This window comes from Salvia splendens, chromosome 19 (assembly GCF_004379255.2).
Source record: "Salvia splendens isolate huo1 chromosome 19, SspV2, whole genome shotgun sequence".
Lineage (NCBI taxonomy): Eukaryota > Viridiplantae > Streptophyta > Magnoliopsida > Lamiales > Lamiaceae > Salvia > Salvia splendens.
Window position 1 is genome coordinate 8,458,790 of NC_056050.1, and position 18,775 is coordinate 8,477,564.

General features: G+C 35.6%; 3 protein-coding genes across 5 annotated transcripts; all 3 read right to left on the reverse strand.

Moving 5' to 3' along the window:
* Window positions 1-6: 6 nt before the first annotated feature.
* On the reverse strand, window positions 7-4,457 carry LOC121779906. Of its 2 annotated transcripts, none has more exons than XM_042177367.1 (6): window positions 4,100-4,457; window positions 2,241-2,435; window positions 1,160-1,276; window positions 745-894; window positions 470-528; window positions 7-369 (listed from the first exon to the last, which is right to left on the reverse strand). In XM_042177367.1, exons 1-6 carry the CDS (start codon window positions 4,277-4,279, stop codon window positions 234-236), a joined length of 837 nt encoding a protein of 278 aa, XP_042033301.1. In that variant the 5' UTR covers window positions 4,280-4,457; the 3' UTR covers window positions 7-233. The 2 variants fall into 2 exon arrangements, with proteins under 2 accessions (XP_042033301.1, XP_042033302.1); XM_042177368.1 differs by having other exon boundaries at window positions 2,241-2,464; window positions 4,100-4,232.
* Window positions 4,458-5,991: 1,534 nt separating this feature from the next.
* Window positions 5,992-12,478, reverse strand: LOC121780301 (outer envelope pore protein 37, chloroplastic-like). Of its 2 annotated transcripts, XM_042177857.1 has the most exons (6): window positions 12,105-12,474; window positions 11,271-11,360; window positions 10,978-11,160; window positions 10,683-10,777; window positions 6,426-6,546; window positions 5,992-6,352 (listed from the first exon to the last, which is right to left on the reverse strand). In XM_042177857.1, exons 1-6 carry the CDS (start codon window positions 12,429-12,431, stop codon window positions 6,221-6,223), a joined length of 948 nt encoding a protein of 315 aa, XP_042033791.1. In that variant the 5' UTR covers window positions 12,432-12,474; the 3' UTR covers window positions 5,992-6,220. The 2 variants fall into 2 exon arrangements, with proteins under 2 accessions (XP_042033791.1, XP_042033792.1); XM_042177858.1 differs by lacking the exons at window positions 5,992-6,352; window positions 6,426-6,546 and adding an exon at window positions 6,558-6,734 and having other exon boundaries at window positions 12,105-12,478.
* Window positions 12,479-17,062: 4,584 nt separating this feature from the next.
* On the reverse strand, window positions 17,063-18,487 carry LOC121778977. Its single transcript, XM_042176344.1, has 5 exons — window positions 18,132-18,487; window positions 17,932-18,060; window positions 17,664-17,838; window positions 17,457-17,602; window positions 17,063-17,402 (listed from the first exon to the last, which is right to left on the reverse strand). Exons 1-5 carry the CDS (start codon window positions 18,485-18,487, stop codon window positions 17,063-17,065), a joined length of 1,146 nt encoding a protein of 381 aa, XP_042032278.1.
* Between the last annotated feature and the right edge of the window lie 288 nt (window positions 18,488-18,775).

Here is an 18,775-nt window from a genome sequence, read left to right on the forward strand (position 1 = left end):
AAGAGATAATATCTCTAGTTTTCATGAACACTTTTTCAATAAAAAAAGCATGCCCTATATAGTTGTTCATTTGCTATATAATCAAAAGATGATGAAATTCATCATATTACACCGAAATGGAGAGGCCATATATATTTCAAATTCCTCTAATATGGATATAACTAAAAAAACATTTGTTTTGTGCATTTACTCTACAAACAAAACAAGATTTCAAGTTTTGGATTGAGCCTGAATCAATCTAGATAGAACAGAGTAACAATCTTCCGCATGTTCTTCGCCTCTTGACACGTCTCCATGAGCAACCTACTGTCATGAAAGGCGAAACAGATGACCTGCTGCACTTGAGATATGATGTCCATGTTACACAACCTGCAACAAAGTTTTGCGAATTCACACGAGTGAATTCTTGATTGCGAGATTCACTTGTAGATGGGAGCTAGACGAGTAGTATCAATGAAAAAAGTACTACCTGCTAGCCTCTATCAATGGAAGATGATCGTTGTAAGGCTTCTCTATCACATGTTTTACCTGTAAACCAAAGAAAAGAAGACGACACAGGATTTCGAAATTAATTTCTACACAGCTTTAAAGTAGATGAACATAAAAGGAATCACAATAGCACTTTCATGTTTATAGGAGACATCAAGGAGAAGCGAAAACACAATATTTAAAAGAACATTATGCCAAAATTATTGATTTCTGCAAATTTAGCATCAACCATATTTCCAGATGACCAGTTCTTACTTTGGAAAGTAGCTCCTGACTCTCTGGAGGCTGCTTTTTCAAACTTTGCGGAAGTATCACAGTTAGCAGCTCTGGTTTTTCAGCTCGAAGAGCTCCTCTAATAACAGCAGCATTAGTCCCCGAAGCTCCTGAAGTGAAGATATGGTTTTTCTAGAAAGAAAGCAATGGAAAATACACACAATTAAATTCATCAGGAGATCAGTAGAGCATATGAGATTGAAATAAAGATCTTTAAGTAATGGGATGCCAAGTGTTTGGTTTTGGGGTATCGCATATGAATAAGGATTTTCATTTAGAGGCTAAATCATGTTTGGAAATTGTGCCATTATACCGTAAAAAGAAAACAAGTTAAGGAGTAAAAGGTTTGGATTAACGATGCATATATGTAATACTTGAATATATTTTGAGGACATACAGTTATGACAAGTGCGTAGCTGAGAATCTCGATGAGTTCTTGGTGCATAAACCCCATGTTTCGTGTGCCAAAGAAACCAATTGCTCTGGGGCCTTGTTGTTGAATTGCTAGTAATTCCTGTATTTAAAACAAAACAGTCCATTTTTATATGTTTGATGTATTTTAATCACTAAAGAGCAAACAAAATCCTGATTTGAATCATCTGATAAGAGTGTACGGCACAGTTGCATCATGATTTTGAGTGCTCTTCTGCTCAGATCTAGTTAAGACACTACTCATTTTGCATGTATCGATAGAAAGTTATTTTAATCAAACTAGGCGACCGAAATAGATAAATTATGATTAAAAAAAAAGATATGCAACAAGAACTACACTTGTGTTTAGTCTCAAAGGTAGGGATTCTTTACAAGTTCATACTTCATAGTCAAGGTAGTTATCATTTATAACAAACTAGAGTCATGGTCATAAATCATGATTAGTACCAGAATTTCATTAAACTGCACGGCACAAATTCCACTTTCGAAAAACTGAGGTATATATTTATCGTTCAAGTATGTTCACGTAACAAATTGCAATCTTATGTCACCAATGAGATATTATTTATTACTATGAGCCAACAAATAGTTTCTCAGTTTATATATAAAGTCATATCCACAAAAGGCTTAGACAAGGGATTTCAGTAACTCTTTTAGTGGGATAATCATAATTACATGATTGGACTATGCATACATGTCTTGTTAGAACCAAAACATGCTTGATTCACACATCTATAGTAGAGGGTAAAAATTGACAACCAACTAAAATATGATAAGCAAAAAATCCATATGAGAGAGAAATAGATAGCAACGTAAACATAACAAGAATTTTAAAAATCAATACAGCAAATAAAGAGATTCATATAAATAAACAAGCACAAAAGCTCATTTATATCAATATTCTTGTCACTGTAAATTATTTGTACGTAGAAATTCAAAGACCATGTATATTTGAAGAATTGGCACACCATATACCACGAGTCGAATGAGTCACTCACAAATAACCGAGCATCGTCTTATGGAATGAGATGAAGATTTTTGGATACCTGCAGATAGTCTACATCAGGAGCAGGTCTATACTCAGACACCATAACAGCTCCAGAACCTTCAACAATAGACTGGGCTTGAGTTGGAATCTGAGTCGAGACTTCTTCATCTGAGCCTAGCATCTGGATCTCATTCTTGTCTCCTTCTACAAATTCCCCTATGCTTTGCTGTACCCCGTCATATCCAAAAAGCAACTATACCACCACATATAAAATACAGGCCCCTGGTAGTAAATGATTAGTGAAAACCAACTGATGCGTGGAAATATATGTATAAGACAAGTGGATTTCGCTAGAACACCACAACATGAATGGAATTTGTGTTCCACGCATGTAAGAGTTGGCGAGGTTGTTACAGAAAAATGGCCAAATATTCATCATTCATCATGGAATCATTCAGTCCTTAAATTGTTTACATTTATTAGTAAGGCCTTAAGGCCTAATGCACAATTATTGTAGATGACATCATAAGAAATCTCAGTGAAGACTCCAAGTAGTTCATCAAAATACATTGGCACGATCATTTAAAATTTGACATATGGACTAACAGCTTGTGCTAATAAGACGATACATGTAATACTGAAATCCTGTTTTTCTGCCTCAACTTTTCTTTAAGGATCATTGATGGTATCAAGTATCTTACTTTCAGAATAACTACACATATAGGCCAGACCCAACAAACTTAACGATATTACAAACACATTCAACCAACACTACATGGACAAAGATACGTCCAAATAAGTTATATTGTCAAGAGGAACATTTGGCAGGAAGTAGAAATGGTAGGAGGGGCCCAAAAGGATATCATTACATAAGTTAAGTTTATGATATCGAACGTAGCTGAACTTCTATGACTCAGTGGGCCCTGGAGTCGTATTAGGAGTAGTCTCACTAATTTTAAAAACTGGAACATTTATTTAACTCGAAACTGAAAATTATAATGCACAGCTAGTATTTCGACTAACTTCTTAAGATTCTTAATAGAAAATTTGTTGTTCTACATATACGTAACTTATTACTAACTTAGAAAGTCCTGTGTTCATACAATAAGAATCATATGATAGAACAATCAATTCTTCTTCATCTCACAGCCAAGTACATTATTATTCTTAAGTACGCATAGATTCAGCCGGGTCAACAAACTAAGAACGAATCAAATATACTTTTTCAAGCTATCCATTGCACATGCATATGATGCAACATGCTAATGTCATTACACGAATAAACTCCACTTTCAGAAATCTGAATTAACGTATGAGCTTCTCAAATTGTAAATTGATCAAAACTCATTTGATAATTTCTTGCAAAAATCAATTCTTTCATTAAAGAACATGTGCACCGATTAGATTAATATTCATTAAATTATCGGTGAGAACCGTCAGCTTCAACAGCTTCCAACTACCAAACTAGTTTGATTCAACAGACTATCTTCTCAAGCTCGGATATTGTTACTCCAGTAGAAATCCATCAGCTTTTACCTAACTTATGAACAAGTCATGCAGCTTAATACATTTTTAATGCCCTATAACAATTAAAACCAATTCATACAATACAATTCAACTATGCAAAAACTGAATTGGCAACAATGTGAATAACAATATCCACTTCCCACCTATTTTCCCTTGAACAAATCCCAGGTCTAGATCAGCACTACAAAAATCTAAAGGAAAACCTAAAACACAGAACAAGAACACATCAAACAAAGAGAAACGACAGATAAATCCACCAAATTATACAAAGCTGGAATCTTTTTCCATTAAAAAACAAAACTTTCAAAGCCCGTTTCCCAAAACCCCCCTTATACAAAAATTAGATAGGAAACGAGACAAAAGAGAGGGAGAGATGAACAAAGAAAATACCTTTTTTCTCGGTAAAGAACAGTAGCAGGAAGGGCTAAATCTGCCATGCCCAAGCGAAGGGGAGGAGAGAGGAACGAAATGGGTGAAACTAGTAGCAGTAGCTGTAATGGGAATTGCTGTGGTGAAGTGAGGGAGTCTGAATGATTCAAAATGCGGAGGTCTCAATGAGGGCGTTGTCATTTCTTCTCCCTTTTCCTCGCTCTGAAAAATGTTTAATTCATGGAGAATTCGGCTTTGCAATTGGTTGGTTGAGGCTGTTGGAGAATCTGCTTCTGTTGCCTTTCTTGTAAAGCTCTTTAGCGAGGATATGATTTGACGGAAAAGGGATGACTCTTTTTTGCAATGTTTTAAAAATTGGACAAGCAAGCAAACTGACGAAGATATGGTTCACGGTTCAACTGAAAGGATCGGTCCAATCACTGATCGGACCGTTTTACTATAGCATATATAATTAAATATATATTATATATATATATCAAATTTATTATATAATAAAATATAGTTTTGATCCAATTCATATATATTTTTATATAATTTAGTGAAAAATAAAATATTACTATTAAACTTAATTGAGGATAAGTATAATTAAATTTTGAAAAAATATAAATATAAATTATATAAATATATACCTAATATATTAAAACTTATATTTAATTAAATATATATATATATATATAACAATATTGAAATTTAGTGTAATAAATTACTATTAAAGTTTATTAAATAAAAAATATAATTAAGATATTTTATTTACAATTAATTATAACGAATTAATCAATTTATAAAAATAATAATTAATCTTAGAATGAATGAAAATTTATTTATTGATTATAAGAATAATTAAAGTTATTATTATGCCACAACAATTGAAGTGATGGAGTGGTAATGTAGTTAGACTTACATACATGAGATCTATGGTTAATTCTAAACAAAAATAGCTTAAAAATCATAAACTTTGGGTTTTCTATAAATTTTAAAAATGGTACTCCTGTCATTACATGTGACACAATTCTTTTTAGGACAGATTTTTAGGTAGGTGTTTAGTGATTAAATGAAAAGAGAATAAAGTATAAGTGAAAAAAAGAGAGAAAAAGTAGGATAGAGGATAAAATAAGAAAGATAAAGTGTTATTTTTTTCTCGTAAAAGGGAATGTGTCACTTATAATGGGACGGCCCAAAAAGGGATACGTCTCCCTTATAATGGAAAGGGAGTAGAAAATATCATGAACTTTGACAGATGTGTGGATTTTCTATGAAATAAATTTTCTACCTAGTTTAAGTGACGTGGATCACCGGCGTCCTACGCATAACACATGGAAATAGGACAAAATGCAACGTTTTTAAAATAGCAAAACGTCACCGTTTGAACCCTAACTACAATTATAATCATATTCCCTTAAAATCAATGAACATGGCTAAAAATCCATTTCATGGAAAATTTACACATCTATCAAAGTTCATACACATCACTTTTAAAGTTCATGAAAAACATCAGATTTTAGGGAAATTTCATTTTGTAAGGCTATTATGCAATACTTTTTAATTTTACCAATTTTAAGATGCCATAAAATCGAATAAATAATAACTACATTTTGCAATTACTCTCTCTATCCACCATTAAGAGTCCCTTTTCTTAGCAGCACGAGTTTTAAGAAATATTAAGAAAAGTGGGTGAAAAAGTTAATGAAATAAATGTCCCACTTGTATTATTAGTTTTAAATAAAATGTGAGTGGAATGAGTTAGTGAAAGATGAGACCTCTTACAATTTATGGTAAAAGTGAACCGGGACTCCTATTTGCGAACAGACTAAAATGGAAAAACGGAACTTCTATTCACGGACGGAGGGAGTACTTCCCAAACACTAAAAATCACAACAAAAGTTGTCATTGGATACACATAAATTTTTATCTCATCCCTTACTTAAAACATCATCCACAATTCAGCATTCGAAATTAACAATTCAAAAAAAAAAGATAACAAAATTAGAAACATAAAATGAAAAGCACAACTAAAACTAAACAAAATAAAATTAAAAAACATGGTTATGGTATGCTAGTTTGAATCCAGCTAGATATGTGCATTAGTTATGTAATGATAGGAGTTTACATGGCCATCAAGAATTATATATCCCACCTCTTCTTCACACGGAACATCAGAGCTGATGATTTGATATCATCTTGAGGAACTTGGAGCATGAACTGCACTTTCATCTTCAACGGGGCCGTCTTTGCTTTGCCATCTTCATCTCCAACCTAAACCATTTACATGATTACTATATCTAAATCTAAAATTATGCTGATTGAGATAAAGACTTGTGAAACTAACCCAAAGAGATGCCCAACCAAGTCGGACTTCAGAATCATAGCCAGCTTTGAGCTTGTAATCCTTCCCGACTGTGTGTTTGTAGACCACACTCCAATTGTCTGAATCGAAGTGGTACCAGTAGCTGACCACAGGAAGCCGAATCATTGCATTAGTAGGTTCTCCAACAGTGTGTAGTTACATACAGCAAAACCAGCATATCTCCTATAGTTTGCTGATCAGTGACGGTTTATCTTTGGCAAAAACCAAATAATTACATTCCGGCTGTGTACGAAGGCAACACATTCGTGTTGGTAATGATTACGGATGAGCCTGTTGATGTTACTGAATGAAAATCCTCTATATGCATTTCCAATGCAGAAACTAAAATATATGATATCAAGATACAAGATATGCAGTTGACAATTTTACTATGGGTTTTATGGTGTGACAATATTAAACTCCGACTAGATGTGATCTGAAAATTCTTAAGATTTCATATAAATCAGATATTATGATTTAGGAAAGTGATGAGTTTTATGGTTGATTATAAATATGAATGTAGTTTGCTCAAGAATGTTGAGTAAACAACTAAACATATGAGAGACATCTTTGTTTAACCAAGAAACCAGACATCTTTGGTAAACATGTTTTAGTTGATGGTCAGTTAGGCAGTTTACTTGCTGGTCCAACCCACCCTATTAGTGAATGATCTAGACAGTAGTGATTGGATAATAAAATACTCCGTTGAACTCGTACCAACAAGACTCCAAAATGTATAGATCCAAATAATAAATTATATAGAGACTTGTAATCAAATATGAACAAACATCTTATTGCATAACTAAGACCAAATATCAACCTCATGATTGCCATATCAAATAGCTAGGATTGAAGTTACCAAAAATTAATTAATTATAACAATAAAGGGTAATTATGTCAATTTATACAACAATCAGTTATATGCTAATTCACATAATTTGCGTATAATGTGTACATTCAATGTTAGAATGTTGTAAATTCAATGCTATGTTGATTTAATTTTCAATGACAGTTGACACTCCTAAAATATCTCAAAAAACTTTAATTTTCATATATAACTCTTTTGATTTGAATTATTTTTCACATATCATATTCCCTTTGTCCCATAAAAATAGAGTTATTTAGGATGACATTAGTTTTCATGCATAATTGGTAAAGTAGGAGAGAGATATAGAAAGAAAAAGTTATTGGAGTATGTTAGTGGAAAATAGGGCCCTAGGAAGAAGTCCAAAAATAGAAGTGGACTATTTTTATAGGACGGACCAAATAGAAAGAGTCTCTAGTTTTATGGGACGAGCAGAGTATCAAATTAGATGTAATTTTATGAGGACTTCGTTGCAATCTAAAATTGCATGTGTGTACATGAAGAAATTTGCATTGAAAATGTAATGCTTAGTATGTATGCCAATTGTCATTATAATGAAGTAAATTCATTGTTATTTTGACATGAATACAATCTTATAATGACGCACATTCAATGTTATGATGAAGTGTATTTTCAAGTTTTGTAATGGTGCAAATGACAGTGTGAACCACCCATAATTATTGTGGAGTTAATGTACTTGCAATGTGATGAGATACAATTAATAATATGATGACATCAATTATGAAGTTTATATTTAATGTTATGATGAAGTGTTATTTTAATTTGTAATAGTGTAATTGACAGTTGTTAATCAAAGATTAATGAGTATAATTCTCGATAATATTACTTATATAACGATATTCTTATGACACTATAATGATAAACGTTTTCCTTAAATCTCGGCCTTCCATTTTTTTCATCGAACAGATGAGATGTGGTCTTAGCTATGCATTAAAGGACCCTAGTGCAACCATAAATATATACTGTTAACAAAAACTTGGGCTAAATTTAAAAATAAGAGTGAACTACGCAAATGGTCCATGAACTATGCCTTTTGCACGCCAATGGTCCCTGAACTTTAAAAATATCGTAGATAGTCCCTGAACTAAGGGATAATCACATTTTTGATATTTTTTTCACTTTTCTTCTAATTTTATACCAAAAATACCCCCAAAAGCTTGGAGGGTATTTTTATCCATAAATCATGAATATCAAAGCTTGGAGGGTATTTTTGTTTTTAAATTAAGATAATCATAAAAAATTTCATTTATCCTCTAATGACTCAAATTCTCGATTTGAATGCCAGGAATGCTTTTTTGCTTAGGCTAATTTTATCTGTTCAAGCCAAGAATGCTTTAGGTTTGTTAAGTAATTAATTATATTTTGTAACTTACTTATTCAATACTACTTTATTTGGTACTAGTATAAAATACACTGCCTTTATGAAATATATTCTACGGACTTACCACCTCCCATGATAACCATATGATTTTATTCTACGTTTTTATAATTTGATTTAATTTTGCATGAAATAAAACTCTTTCTCTCTCTATATGTATGTATTTGATGCAAAATAATGAATTCTATAGGTATCACAAATACTTTTATATATTCAACAAATATAAAATATATTTATATGTCAATGTATAGCTATTCAGAATTTTTTTACACCAAAAATATGCATGAAATTTTCGTCGTTTTAGACATATTATATCGTGTTTCTTATAATTATTGAATTATTATAAAAAAGTTATACTAATAGTTAGCGAATTAAGTTACATACTAATAAATGTTTTAGATAACTGCGAGCTGAATGCTCGATAATTAGCAGCCATAAACAAACTCTTAAGCAGTCATCTAATTTAAAGCGTTGTATATGCCTTCTAGAATTTTTTAAGCAAGCAAGGAATTCTAGACAGAGGTATTAATTCATTATTGTTATTCTAAATCCAAGCAAGGAATTCTTCCACATTAAAAATTTTAATTTTTATTAATATTTAAATAAATTTAAATTTAAAATTTTATTAATATTTAATTTTTATTCCACAAGAAAATCATTCAAAAATTTTATATTCATGATTTATGGATAAAAATACCCTCCAAGCTTTTGGGGGTATTTTTGGTATAAAATTAGAAGAAAAGTGAAAAAATATAAAAAATGTGATTATCTCTTAGTTCAGGGACTATCTACAATATTTTTAAAGTTTAGGGACCATTGGCCTGCAAAAAGCATAGTTCAGGAACCATTTGCATAGTTCACTCTAAAAATAAAGAGAAAGAAGAGTGCATATGCATCTTAATACATTAGTAAGACATTGTTCATTTATATGTCTGTGTGCCAATGTTATCAATCTTGTATGGCGGCTTATGGCGGTTTGCCTAAAAACCGCCACATGGATATGGCATATTAGTATGGCGGATATGACGGTTAAAAAAATAAATAAATAAAATAATACTTATATATTTATATATAATTCAAAAATTAAAAATATTAAAAATATCCCCGAACCCATACGCGTTTCAGCAGGTCTTACTGTAACTGGTTTGTCTGGAAAGAGACGGACCCATATTTTTCCACCACGGCGTGCATTTCGTGTCATTGCCCGGATAAATAAAAATAAGGAAAATGAAAAGTAATTACTCTCGGTTCTCTTAATTGAATTGCAATTAAACTCGGCCCAAACTTTTACTAAAAGGATTGAGCCGAATACAAAGATTCACATTTAAAACACTTTAAACAATTAATAAAGCATAATATACCACTCTAACAACCATGTTTCTTGCATAATGCCCTATTCCTAAATGCAGTACACACGCAATGTTGTCAAATGTCGGATATGGCGGTGCTATGGCAGCGACATGGTGCTATGGCGTTTCCACCACCGAACGCCATGTCATAGCGCCATGACGCTGCCATATCCGCTATTTGATAACATTGTTGTGTGCGTGTGTGTGTGCGTGTGTGTGTGTACTCCTTGGCACGAACACATGTTCATTAACGATACCAAGACAAGATTAAGATTCAAGGGCACCAAGATAAAATAATACTCCCTCCGTCCCAACTTAGTTGAGTCGTATTTCCTTTTGGGATGTCCTAACTAAATTGAGTCATTTCTTTTTTTTACAAAAAACAAAACATCCGATCACTATTACTTTATTCCATCACCTACTTTACTCTCTACTTTATTCTTCCTACTTTATTCTTCTTTCCTACTTTTCAACACAATTTCTTAATCTCCGTGCCCTAAAGTTTTGACTCAACTTAATTGGGACGGAGGGAGTACTATCTAGGATCCAGTTTACACCTGTGCTTTTGCCAAACAACAAGAGAGGACTAGATAGAATGGAACAAGAGTGGGAGAAATAGAGAGCACCTCAACTTGTCTGACGGAGTGAATCTCCGCTTAAATGCACATGACAGTACATTTGAAGGGAGCGAAATGCTTGGAACAAAAGTTAGATGCTCATCCTACAAGGGACAAAATTCAGCAAATAAATTCAGAATATTTGTTTGACTCTTACAACAAGATCATGATTGTGTCAGTGATGAAATAAATGAAACAAACAAGCATTCCCCTGAGTAAACTTGTATCATCTATCAATATAGAAAGATTATTATCAATCGTCATTAGTGATGATAAAGAGTATAAATGATCAGAAGAAAACTACCTTGAATGCATATCTCAGATCCCAATTTTCCTCTTCGTATCGAGCAGTGCACAGACCATTTAAAACATTGCTTTTGAGGATCCCATTGACTGATAAAGTTCTTTTCTGTTCTTCTTCTTCTTCCTCCACCTCTTTCTCCTCTAATGAAATTTCACCCAGAGGAAATCTGAAAGTTGCCTTTGGCTGTATCAAGAAAAAATATACTTATTAAGTAGGCTGTTATAACTCCTCGTCTGTTGGCAAGCATGAACTTCATGACAATTCAAAAAGTGGAAATAGTGAAGAAAACTAACCATGCCAACAGATGGAACAGCAGATGCTAATTCGAGTTTGTAGGCTGGGGTAGCAAGATCTGCAACCACTGAAACCTCTCCTTGTCGAGCCTATTAGTAATCAAAGTATTGAAAGCGGATTAGAATAGATCATATAACACTAGATGCTAAATTAAAATGCTAAATAAAAAGCTGTCCAACTGACTTGTTGATCAAATAAAACATTTTCCTCTCATATCAATTATAAGAAGGGTGGTGGAAAACAATAACAACCAGTACCAATTCGTTTATATACTTTAACACAATTTAAACCACAACTTTTGATTGCTCAGTGACAAACATCATTCAATTATAAACTCTTCCATTTCATCAAAGAGTCGCCAAATAAAAGATGGACACAGATACTAAGTAACTAAGAATTGGAAATTTTACTTGAAATTGCAATGATGATGGCTTAGCAAGTGGCATATTCACAGAAGCATCAATCTCTTGAACTTATGTGATAATGAAACTGTGTAAAATCTCCATAAATCAAAAGAACAGAATAGAAATTAGAAGCAATTCTGTTATCTATGCATTTGAACCAAAGCTGAAGGTATGGACTCAAATTTTGTGCATAACCAAGCTGTTCCTCTCAAATCCAACATCAACTAACTTAATTCAATTCATTGACATAAATCATCTCAATTCCAAGTGAGGGAAATGAAACATTAAACAATGGGCAAAAACAATTAAAAAAATGTAGAACTCAAAATTCCTCCACCGTTCAATCCCTACACTCCAACCAACACAATCAACTTATCTGAGGTAAATAATAATAAAATCGGATCTAAAAATTTAGCATAGAAACAGAACCTTGACTTGATGGGCAGCTCGGAATTGAACTCCCGGCGCGATTTCCAGCGACGTCTTGAGCACCGCATCGCGCTCCTCGACGTCGTATTGCAGCGAGAAGAACTTCGAGATGAACGAGATTTGGGGCTCCGACACCTCCCCTTTGCCGTTATTGTAGAACGACAGCTTCAATTTAGCTAAATTGTCCAATAATTTGCAAGACACCTTCTGAAAGAAAATGGAGGTGTCGCTGTCGTACTCCGATGTAAGGCGGAGCTTCGGCCGACCCGAGCCAAAGAGTCCGCCGCCGTCGGCGATGGGCTGCGGGTCGAATTTCGATTCCGCCATTGTTGTGTCGAATTTTGTTTTACTTTTTGAGAAAACTTTAAAGCAAATGAATATATGGGGTCGGGGAATTTTAGGCGGGGATTTAGAGAGAAAATCGTGTTTCTAGGCTATTTGGCCTTTAAAATAACGTAAATGTACCCATTTTGTTATCAATTCCATTTATGGGAAAAATGCCGATGAAGTTGGCGTGTTTTTAAGTAAAAACGCCAGCGATATTGGCGTGTCTAAACATAAAGACGCCAACATAGACGGCGTTTTATACTTGTGCCGTATTTTGGGCGTATTCTTTCCAATTATCATTACGTTAAAACACGCCATTGGTGTTGGCGTGTATTATATAAAACACGCCAATTTTAGATGCGTGTTTACGCAAATACGCCAATAACATCGGCGTGTTTAAACGCAAAGACGCCAATAACATCGGCGTTTTCTATCTGATGTCGAACACTCAACGCTATCATACCCGACAGATTAGCGTGCCCATTATAATTACGATCCCCCATGCAAGTATGAGCAGTGCTAAACACTCTAATTTGCCAGTGTTCATCATGCTTCCTCAATGTTGCTCGGCACTCCCACAAACATGGCGGTAAGGACTTATCTTTCAGATTTCCTTGTGGCCACTTACAAACTGCATGCCATCTCTTTCGTTTACTTTCAGCAACTGTATATTGTCGGATTTTTTCCAAATGCCAAAAAGTCACAGCTGACTTCAATTCCAATTTGGTTTTAAATTTAGTATGCAAACCGACATTGCTCGGATCTTTTTCACTCCAATAATGCACATTGAGATCATCACACTCAAAGTTTTTTGGATCAAAACTATCATATGGACCTGGTAAGGTGCGAAAATAGTTCATACCAGGCTGTGGGAACTGTGGAACTACTCTTTCTCGTACTGCTCTTCCTCCAATTGATGTTTCTCCAACCACTGTTTCTCCAACCGGAATGGTTGTTCTTGGAGCAACAAATTGGTCCTCATCCGACGAAGCACCATCTGAATCTGTACTATCCGGATCGACATCTTCAGAATCATAAGGTGATTATGGATCAAGAAAGTCGGCTTTATCAGGACCAATTATGTCCTCAACCACAGCTGGGTTGTCACTGTCCCCTAAATGCACGCCTCCAATATCAAAATCTTGTGTTGTATCGAAGCATGGTTCTTGGCCTCTCGTAGACGTACCAACATCAAAATCTTGTGTTGCAGCGAAATATGGTTCTCGGCCTCTCGTAGACGTACCAACATCATTACTCATGAGATGATGACTATGTTGTTGAGTAATTGACGAATACTCAACATACAATTCAATTTGACCTCCTGTAGTCATACTCTCACTAAACATTAGTGGCATGTATACTTCTTCTAGTAAAATACCTAAATACGTGATTGAAGATCCATAGAATATATGACGTTTCCATACTATTTGAAGTTTGTTTTCAAATCTGTTTATCCCCATTCTTTCACAAATTGTTTCCACAAGCTTATCGTAGGAAATACTTTCATCCAACATAATCAATCCTTTTGCAAAAGGAGGATCATATGAAATAACTGTTCCGGGAATTATATTTCCACCCCAATATAAATGGACACACCACGTCATACTATCTGCATTAATGTCAAAAACAAATATTGGTCAAAAATATTTCTTTACAGTACACTATAATATATACTATCATAACAACCTATCAAATATGGGTAAAAAATTAGATATACTACAACATATAATACCATAACAATTGGTCAAAATATTTCTATTAATTACAATACAATTTATAATACTATAACAATCCATCAAATAATTATATAAATTACACTACAATATATACTATCATAATAATCCATCAAATATTGGTAGACTAATGTTTGGAAGAATGAGTTAAAAATTAGATATACTAACCGATTGCGAGTACTAATATTTGGAAGAAATGAGCCAAAATCGAAATCTACACGCTTCAATCCACCACCGGGTTGACCCGACCAAGGCAAGCGTTTTCGCGTTTTTCAGCTTTGGGAAGGTTTTTCGCGTTTTGGGGAGGGAATGTGACTAGGGTCTGCGATTTTGGGGGAGATCTGTGATATATGGTTCAACCGGAAAACGCCGACCAGGTTGGCGTTTTTTATGTTAAACACGCCAATGATCTTGGCGTTTTATTACTTAAACACGCCATCAAGATTGGCGTCTTTACTGTCAAACACGCCAAAAAAGTTAGCGTGTTTAAATTTAAGTATTTTGGTTAATAATACGAGCAAAATACGGTGCCATTGTAAAACGCCAACTGTGTTGGCGTGTTTGCGTATAGACACGCTAATATCACTGGCGTTTTCATTTATAAACACGCCATTCTCGTAGGCGTTTTTCCCATAAATGGAATTGATAACAAAATTGGTACATTTACGTAATTTTAAAGGCCAAATAGCCTAGAAATCCGATTTTCTCGGGATTTAGAGGTGAAATTATCTAAGCACAAATTAATTATATGAGTATTTTTCTTTTCAGGGAACATATTTTTTTTGCATGTCAATTTTGTGGGTGAGTATCAATTTTGTTTTATAATATTTGAAAATATCTTTTAATATTTATAAATTTTGATTTATTATTATTTGAGTTATTTTTTTACCGTTTCTAACTTTTTTTTTATAAAAATACCCTCGACAGCATAAATGGCAATTCTGTCTATTTATTATCTTTTTCATTAAAATATTGTGAGAACATTTTTATCGATCCACGAACTTTGTCAAAATATTATTTTTTGTATGAACTTTAATTCTTTCTCTAGTTCGATCTCGGTAAGCATTTCTCTCTATCCTCTCTCATTATTCAACACAATAATCAAACTTCCTCAATCCGTGATTAATGAAGCTCTCCAGCCAAAAAAAATACTCCCTCCGTCCCTGAAAATTTGTCCCAAATTACCATTTCAGTCCGTCCCTGAAAATTTGTCCCACTTCAAACTTACTAAAAATGGACATATCTATTTACTCCTTCACATTATTGTTATTTGCATTTTGGCCCTCCATCCCTCACAATCGGGTGAATGCATTTTGCATTCCACCCTTTCCTCTCCCTCATTACTCTACCCCTCCCTTCACTGTACACAATCACCCCCACTGCCTCCTTCATCAATGTACAACCACCCCCACCGCCTCCTTCATCAATTCACAACCACCCACCACCTCCTTCTTCAATGCTTCACAACCACCCTCCATCGCCTCCATCATTTAAATCTTCGACATCCCCTAATCGAAAACCCTAATTTTCATTCAACTTCCCCTCCGTCCAAATGTCTCACGAAAACCCTAATTATGGTGATGGGGCTGGAGATCCCGACTCCTGGGCTGGTTTGTCGGCCGACGAGCTGGACGACCTCGTCGTCCCAGACACGCCAGAGCATCTGTGGCCTTCATACCCCCCCATTGTCGCCCCCTATCGCTCCTACTCCTATACCGACACCGTTGTTCCCGAAACGGAATCGGAGAACCTTCCCCCACCCAACCCCTGCTACGGTCGACCCCCCCAAGCCTCCCCCTACCCCGGTCCACCTCCCCCAGCCACCCCATACTACGATCCACCCCCCAGCCACCCCCTACTACGGTCCATCCCCCCTAGCCACCCCCTACTACGGTCCACCACCCCCATCCAACTCTGACAAATAACCTCAAGTTTCCCCCATCGTGTATTCGGCCGTTGAGAGAGAAATGTTTGCGATCTTGCTTCCTAGGTTTTTGGATCTAATCTAAGTATGTTGTCCCTCAAATTCCTATATTTCGGCCCATGATTTGTGTTTGGATGATGTGGGTATGGCCGATGGGTTGGAGACTGGGGTTGGGATGGATTTAGGGTTTGGAGGCTGGGTGTTTAGAGGGGTTTGGATACTGGGTTACACATGGGTTTGGAGGCTGGATGTTGGGGGTGTTGATGGGTTCGGAGGCTGGGGTTCAGATGGGTTTGGAGGCTGGATGTTGGGGGTGTTGATGGGTTTGGAGGATGTGGGTATGGAGGCTGGGCATTGTCTTTATATTGGAGGCTGTGGGGTTGGATGCTATGGTTAATGTTTGCACTAGAGGCTGTGGGGTTGGATGCTGTTGTAGTGATTGTGATGAATGGTTTTGCTGCTTGTATTGGGCATACTGAAACTTTGTGCATGGTTTTGCTGCTTGTGTGGCTGTTTTTTGTGTCTGATGTGTTATGATGATGTATGATTTGCTGATGCTTAAAATGTCCCTGTGATGATTTTTTTGTGTTACTTATCTGAGTTGTTCTTATTAATAAGCCACCCCAGTACTATGGTTAGGAGGCTTATTTGTCCATGATTTACACATGTTATCTGAGGGATTAAGCTTAAAAAACCATACAAATTCATGATAACCACACCTGCACATTACAAGCCACCCCTGTACATGGTTAGGAGGCTGATGAGTGTTATAGGGACCCTTTGAAGCCACCCCTATACAGGTTAGGAGGCTGCCCTATGATGAAAGATTTCTGAGGGATTAGGATTTTAGAAGCCACCCCTAAATTGGTTTGGAGGCTTTACAAAATGCCAAAAACAGTTGAATAGCATAAGCCACACCTAAATCTGAGGCTTACTCAACCAACTGACAAAAAGTGTGATACCTACATGATTAACTAGAAGCCCACAGCTTCTGTCACACCTGAGTTGTCATAATTTGTACTCACATCATGCTCCGGCTGTTGTAGATATGCCAAAGTAGCCTTAACAACTCCTTCTTCAACTTCTAATGCTTGTGGCAGTGACCCCATCCTTGTTAACCTCTCTTTATTCATGTGTGGAGTCTTGTATCCATTGCATCCTTGCACCTTAAGAATCTCAGTTAGACATGCTTGAAGAGTGAGGAAAACATTATTGAGTGTGTATGGGCTAAGTTCATCAAAGGAACTATACACATTCCTCAACAACTCATCAACTCCCTTAGCCACCTTATCATCCTGTAGAGACTGGATTGCTCTAAAATATCCCAAATCCTACACATTGCAATCTGGGGATTGTGGTGGTTGGCACCTGATGTGAAAGTTGAACCCATCTGTGGAGGCAACAGCCTGAAACTCAACATCATTGTGGTTTATATGAGGCTTGGCATTGTCTTGTTGAATGAAAATCTCCTTGCTCATATTGTCTGGCCATTTTGCCTTGATTGCTGGTATGATCTACACATGTGATGATCTGTTAATATGTGATTGTATATTTAAGCAAGTTCAGAAAGTGTACCTTATGAAGTAGGCATGCTCTCATCACTTCCTTGTTAACTGAGTGAATTGGTTTTGTCTCCATAGTGCCTGCTGGTCTGTTCTTGGACTTCCTCTTTGCTGGCTCCATAATTGTGAATGGAAATATTCCTATTTTTCCATAAAAAATGACTTCTCCATTTTCTGCAAACTGTGGCCTACACACAGCACACATGAACATAACCTTTGTGATGAACCTCTTTGACTTACATGCTCTGTATGGCTCTGTTTCACCTGGCAGCAGGTAGTACCTTTCTGAAGTCTTAGTCATGTAAAACCATTTTTCATCTATGTGCACCACATTGTGCATTGGGTGATATTTTAGCATTCCTTGGCTATGAGTGGTTGAATATGGCTTAGACTCCATCTCATTCTGGCAACTTTGTTTGAAGCAGTAAGTATAGGCTTTATGGCATTTGTGTGAGGCCTTAGTTGGTGTTCTTTCACAAACCTAGCAACTGTGCTCTTGCTTACTTCAAGTTTATAAGCAATCTTACGGATATTAGATCTCTCAAGTACTGACAGTTCTCTTACCTTTGCAACATCAAGCTGGAATTTGTCTTTGTGCTCATATCCCTTAATTCTGCCTCTTATGTTGACAGGTGCTCCACACTGAATTTGGAGTTTTGCTTCTGCCCAAATTCTCTGGGTTGTCTTCCTGCTAACACCAAACTGTGTTGCTGCCTTTTGAATAGCTCCATGTGGTACTTCTCCTGCCTTACTCCATTGCAGCAGTGTCTGTGCTAGCAGATTTTTTTTGCTGGTTGGTATTATGCGTGAGGCTATTCTAGCAGGCACCTCCTCCATAGCCCAGTGATGAAATTTTTCTGAGGGCACTAGTTCTAAAAATCTGAAGTTGTAGTTGTAGTAGTCTTCTTATAGCTATGTTTAGCTTGAATTTCCCTCCATTTTTGTGTGTTGTTAATTGTGTTCCCTCCATTAGTTTGAATGTTTTCCCTCTTTGGAGTATGTAGTTGAGGTATGGCCTCTCAACATGTATGGAATAGGGTGCTAGCCCTATCATTTTGTAATGCAGAGACATGGTTGTATGTATGTGATCCATATTTGTGTGTTTTTGATGAATTGTCACTGCAA

Coding starts and splice junctions, on each gene's coding strand:
- LOC121779906 (XM_042177367.1), bottom strand. CDS start 4,279: ATGACAACGCCCTCATTGAGACCTCCGCATTTTGAATCATTCAGACTC. Junction 1,277..2,240: donor CTGATGTAGACTATCTGCAG/GTATCCAAAAAT, acceptor TTTTAAATACAG/GAATTACTAGCAATTCAACA. Junction 895..1,159: donor GCTACGCACTTGTCATAACT/GTATGTCCTCAA, acceptor CTTTCTTTCTAG/AAAAACCATATCTTCACTTC.
- LOC121780301 (XM_042177857.1), bottom strand. CDS start 12,431: ATGGCGGAATCGAAATTCGACCCGCAGCCCATCGCCGACGGCGGCGGA. Junction 10,778..10,977: donor ATCTGAGATATGCATTCAAG/GTAGTTTTCTTC, acceptor TGTCCCTTGTAG/GATGAGCATCTAACTTTTGT. Junction 6,353..6,425: donor TTGGTTGGGCATCTCTTTGG/GTTAGTTTCACA, acceptor TAAATGGTTTAG/GTTGGAGATGAAGATGGCAA.
- LOC121778977 (XM_042176344.1), bottom strand. CDS start 18,487: ATGGAGGAGGTGCCTGCTAGAATAGCCTCACGCATAATACCAACCAGC. Junction 17,839..17,931: donor ATGACTAAGACTTCAGAAAG/GTACTACCTGCT, acceptor TGCTGTGTGTAG/GCCACAGTTTGCAGAAAATG. Junction 17,403..17,456: donor GGGTTCAACTTTCACATCAG/GTGCCAACCACC, acceptor GGGATATTTTAG/AGCAATCCAGTCTCTACAGG.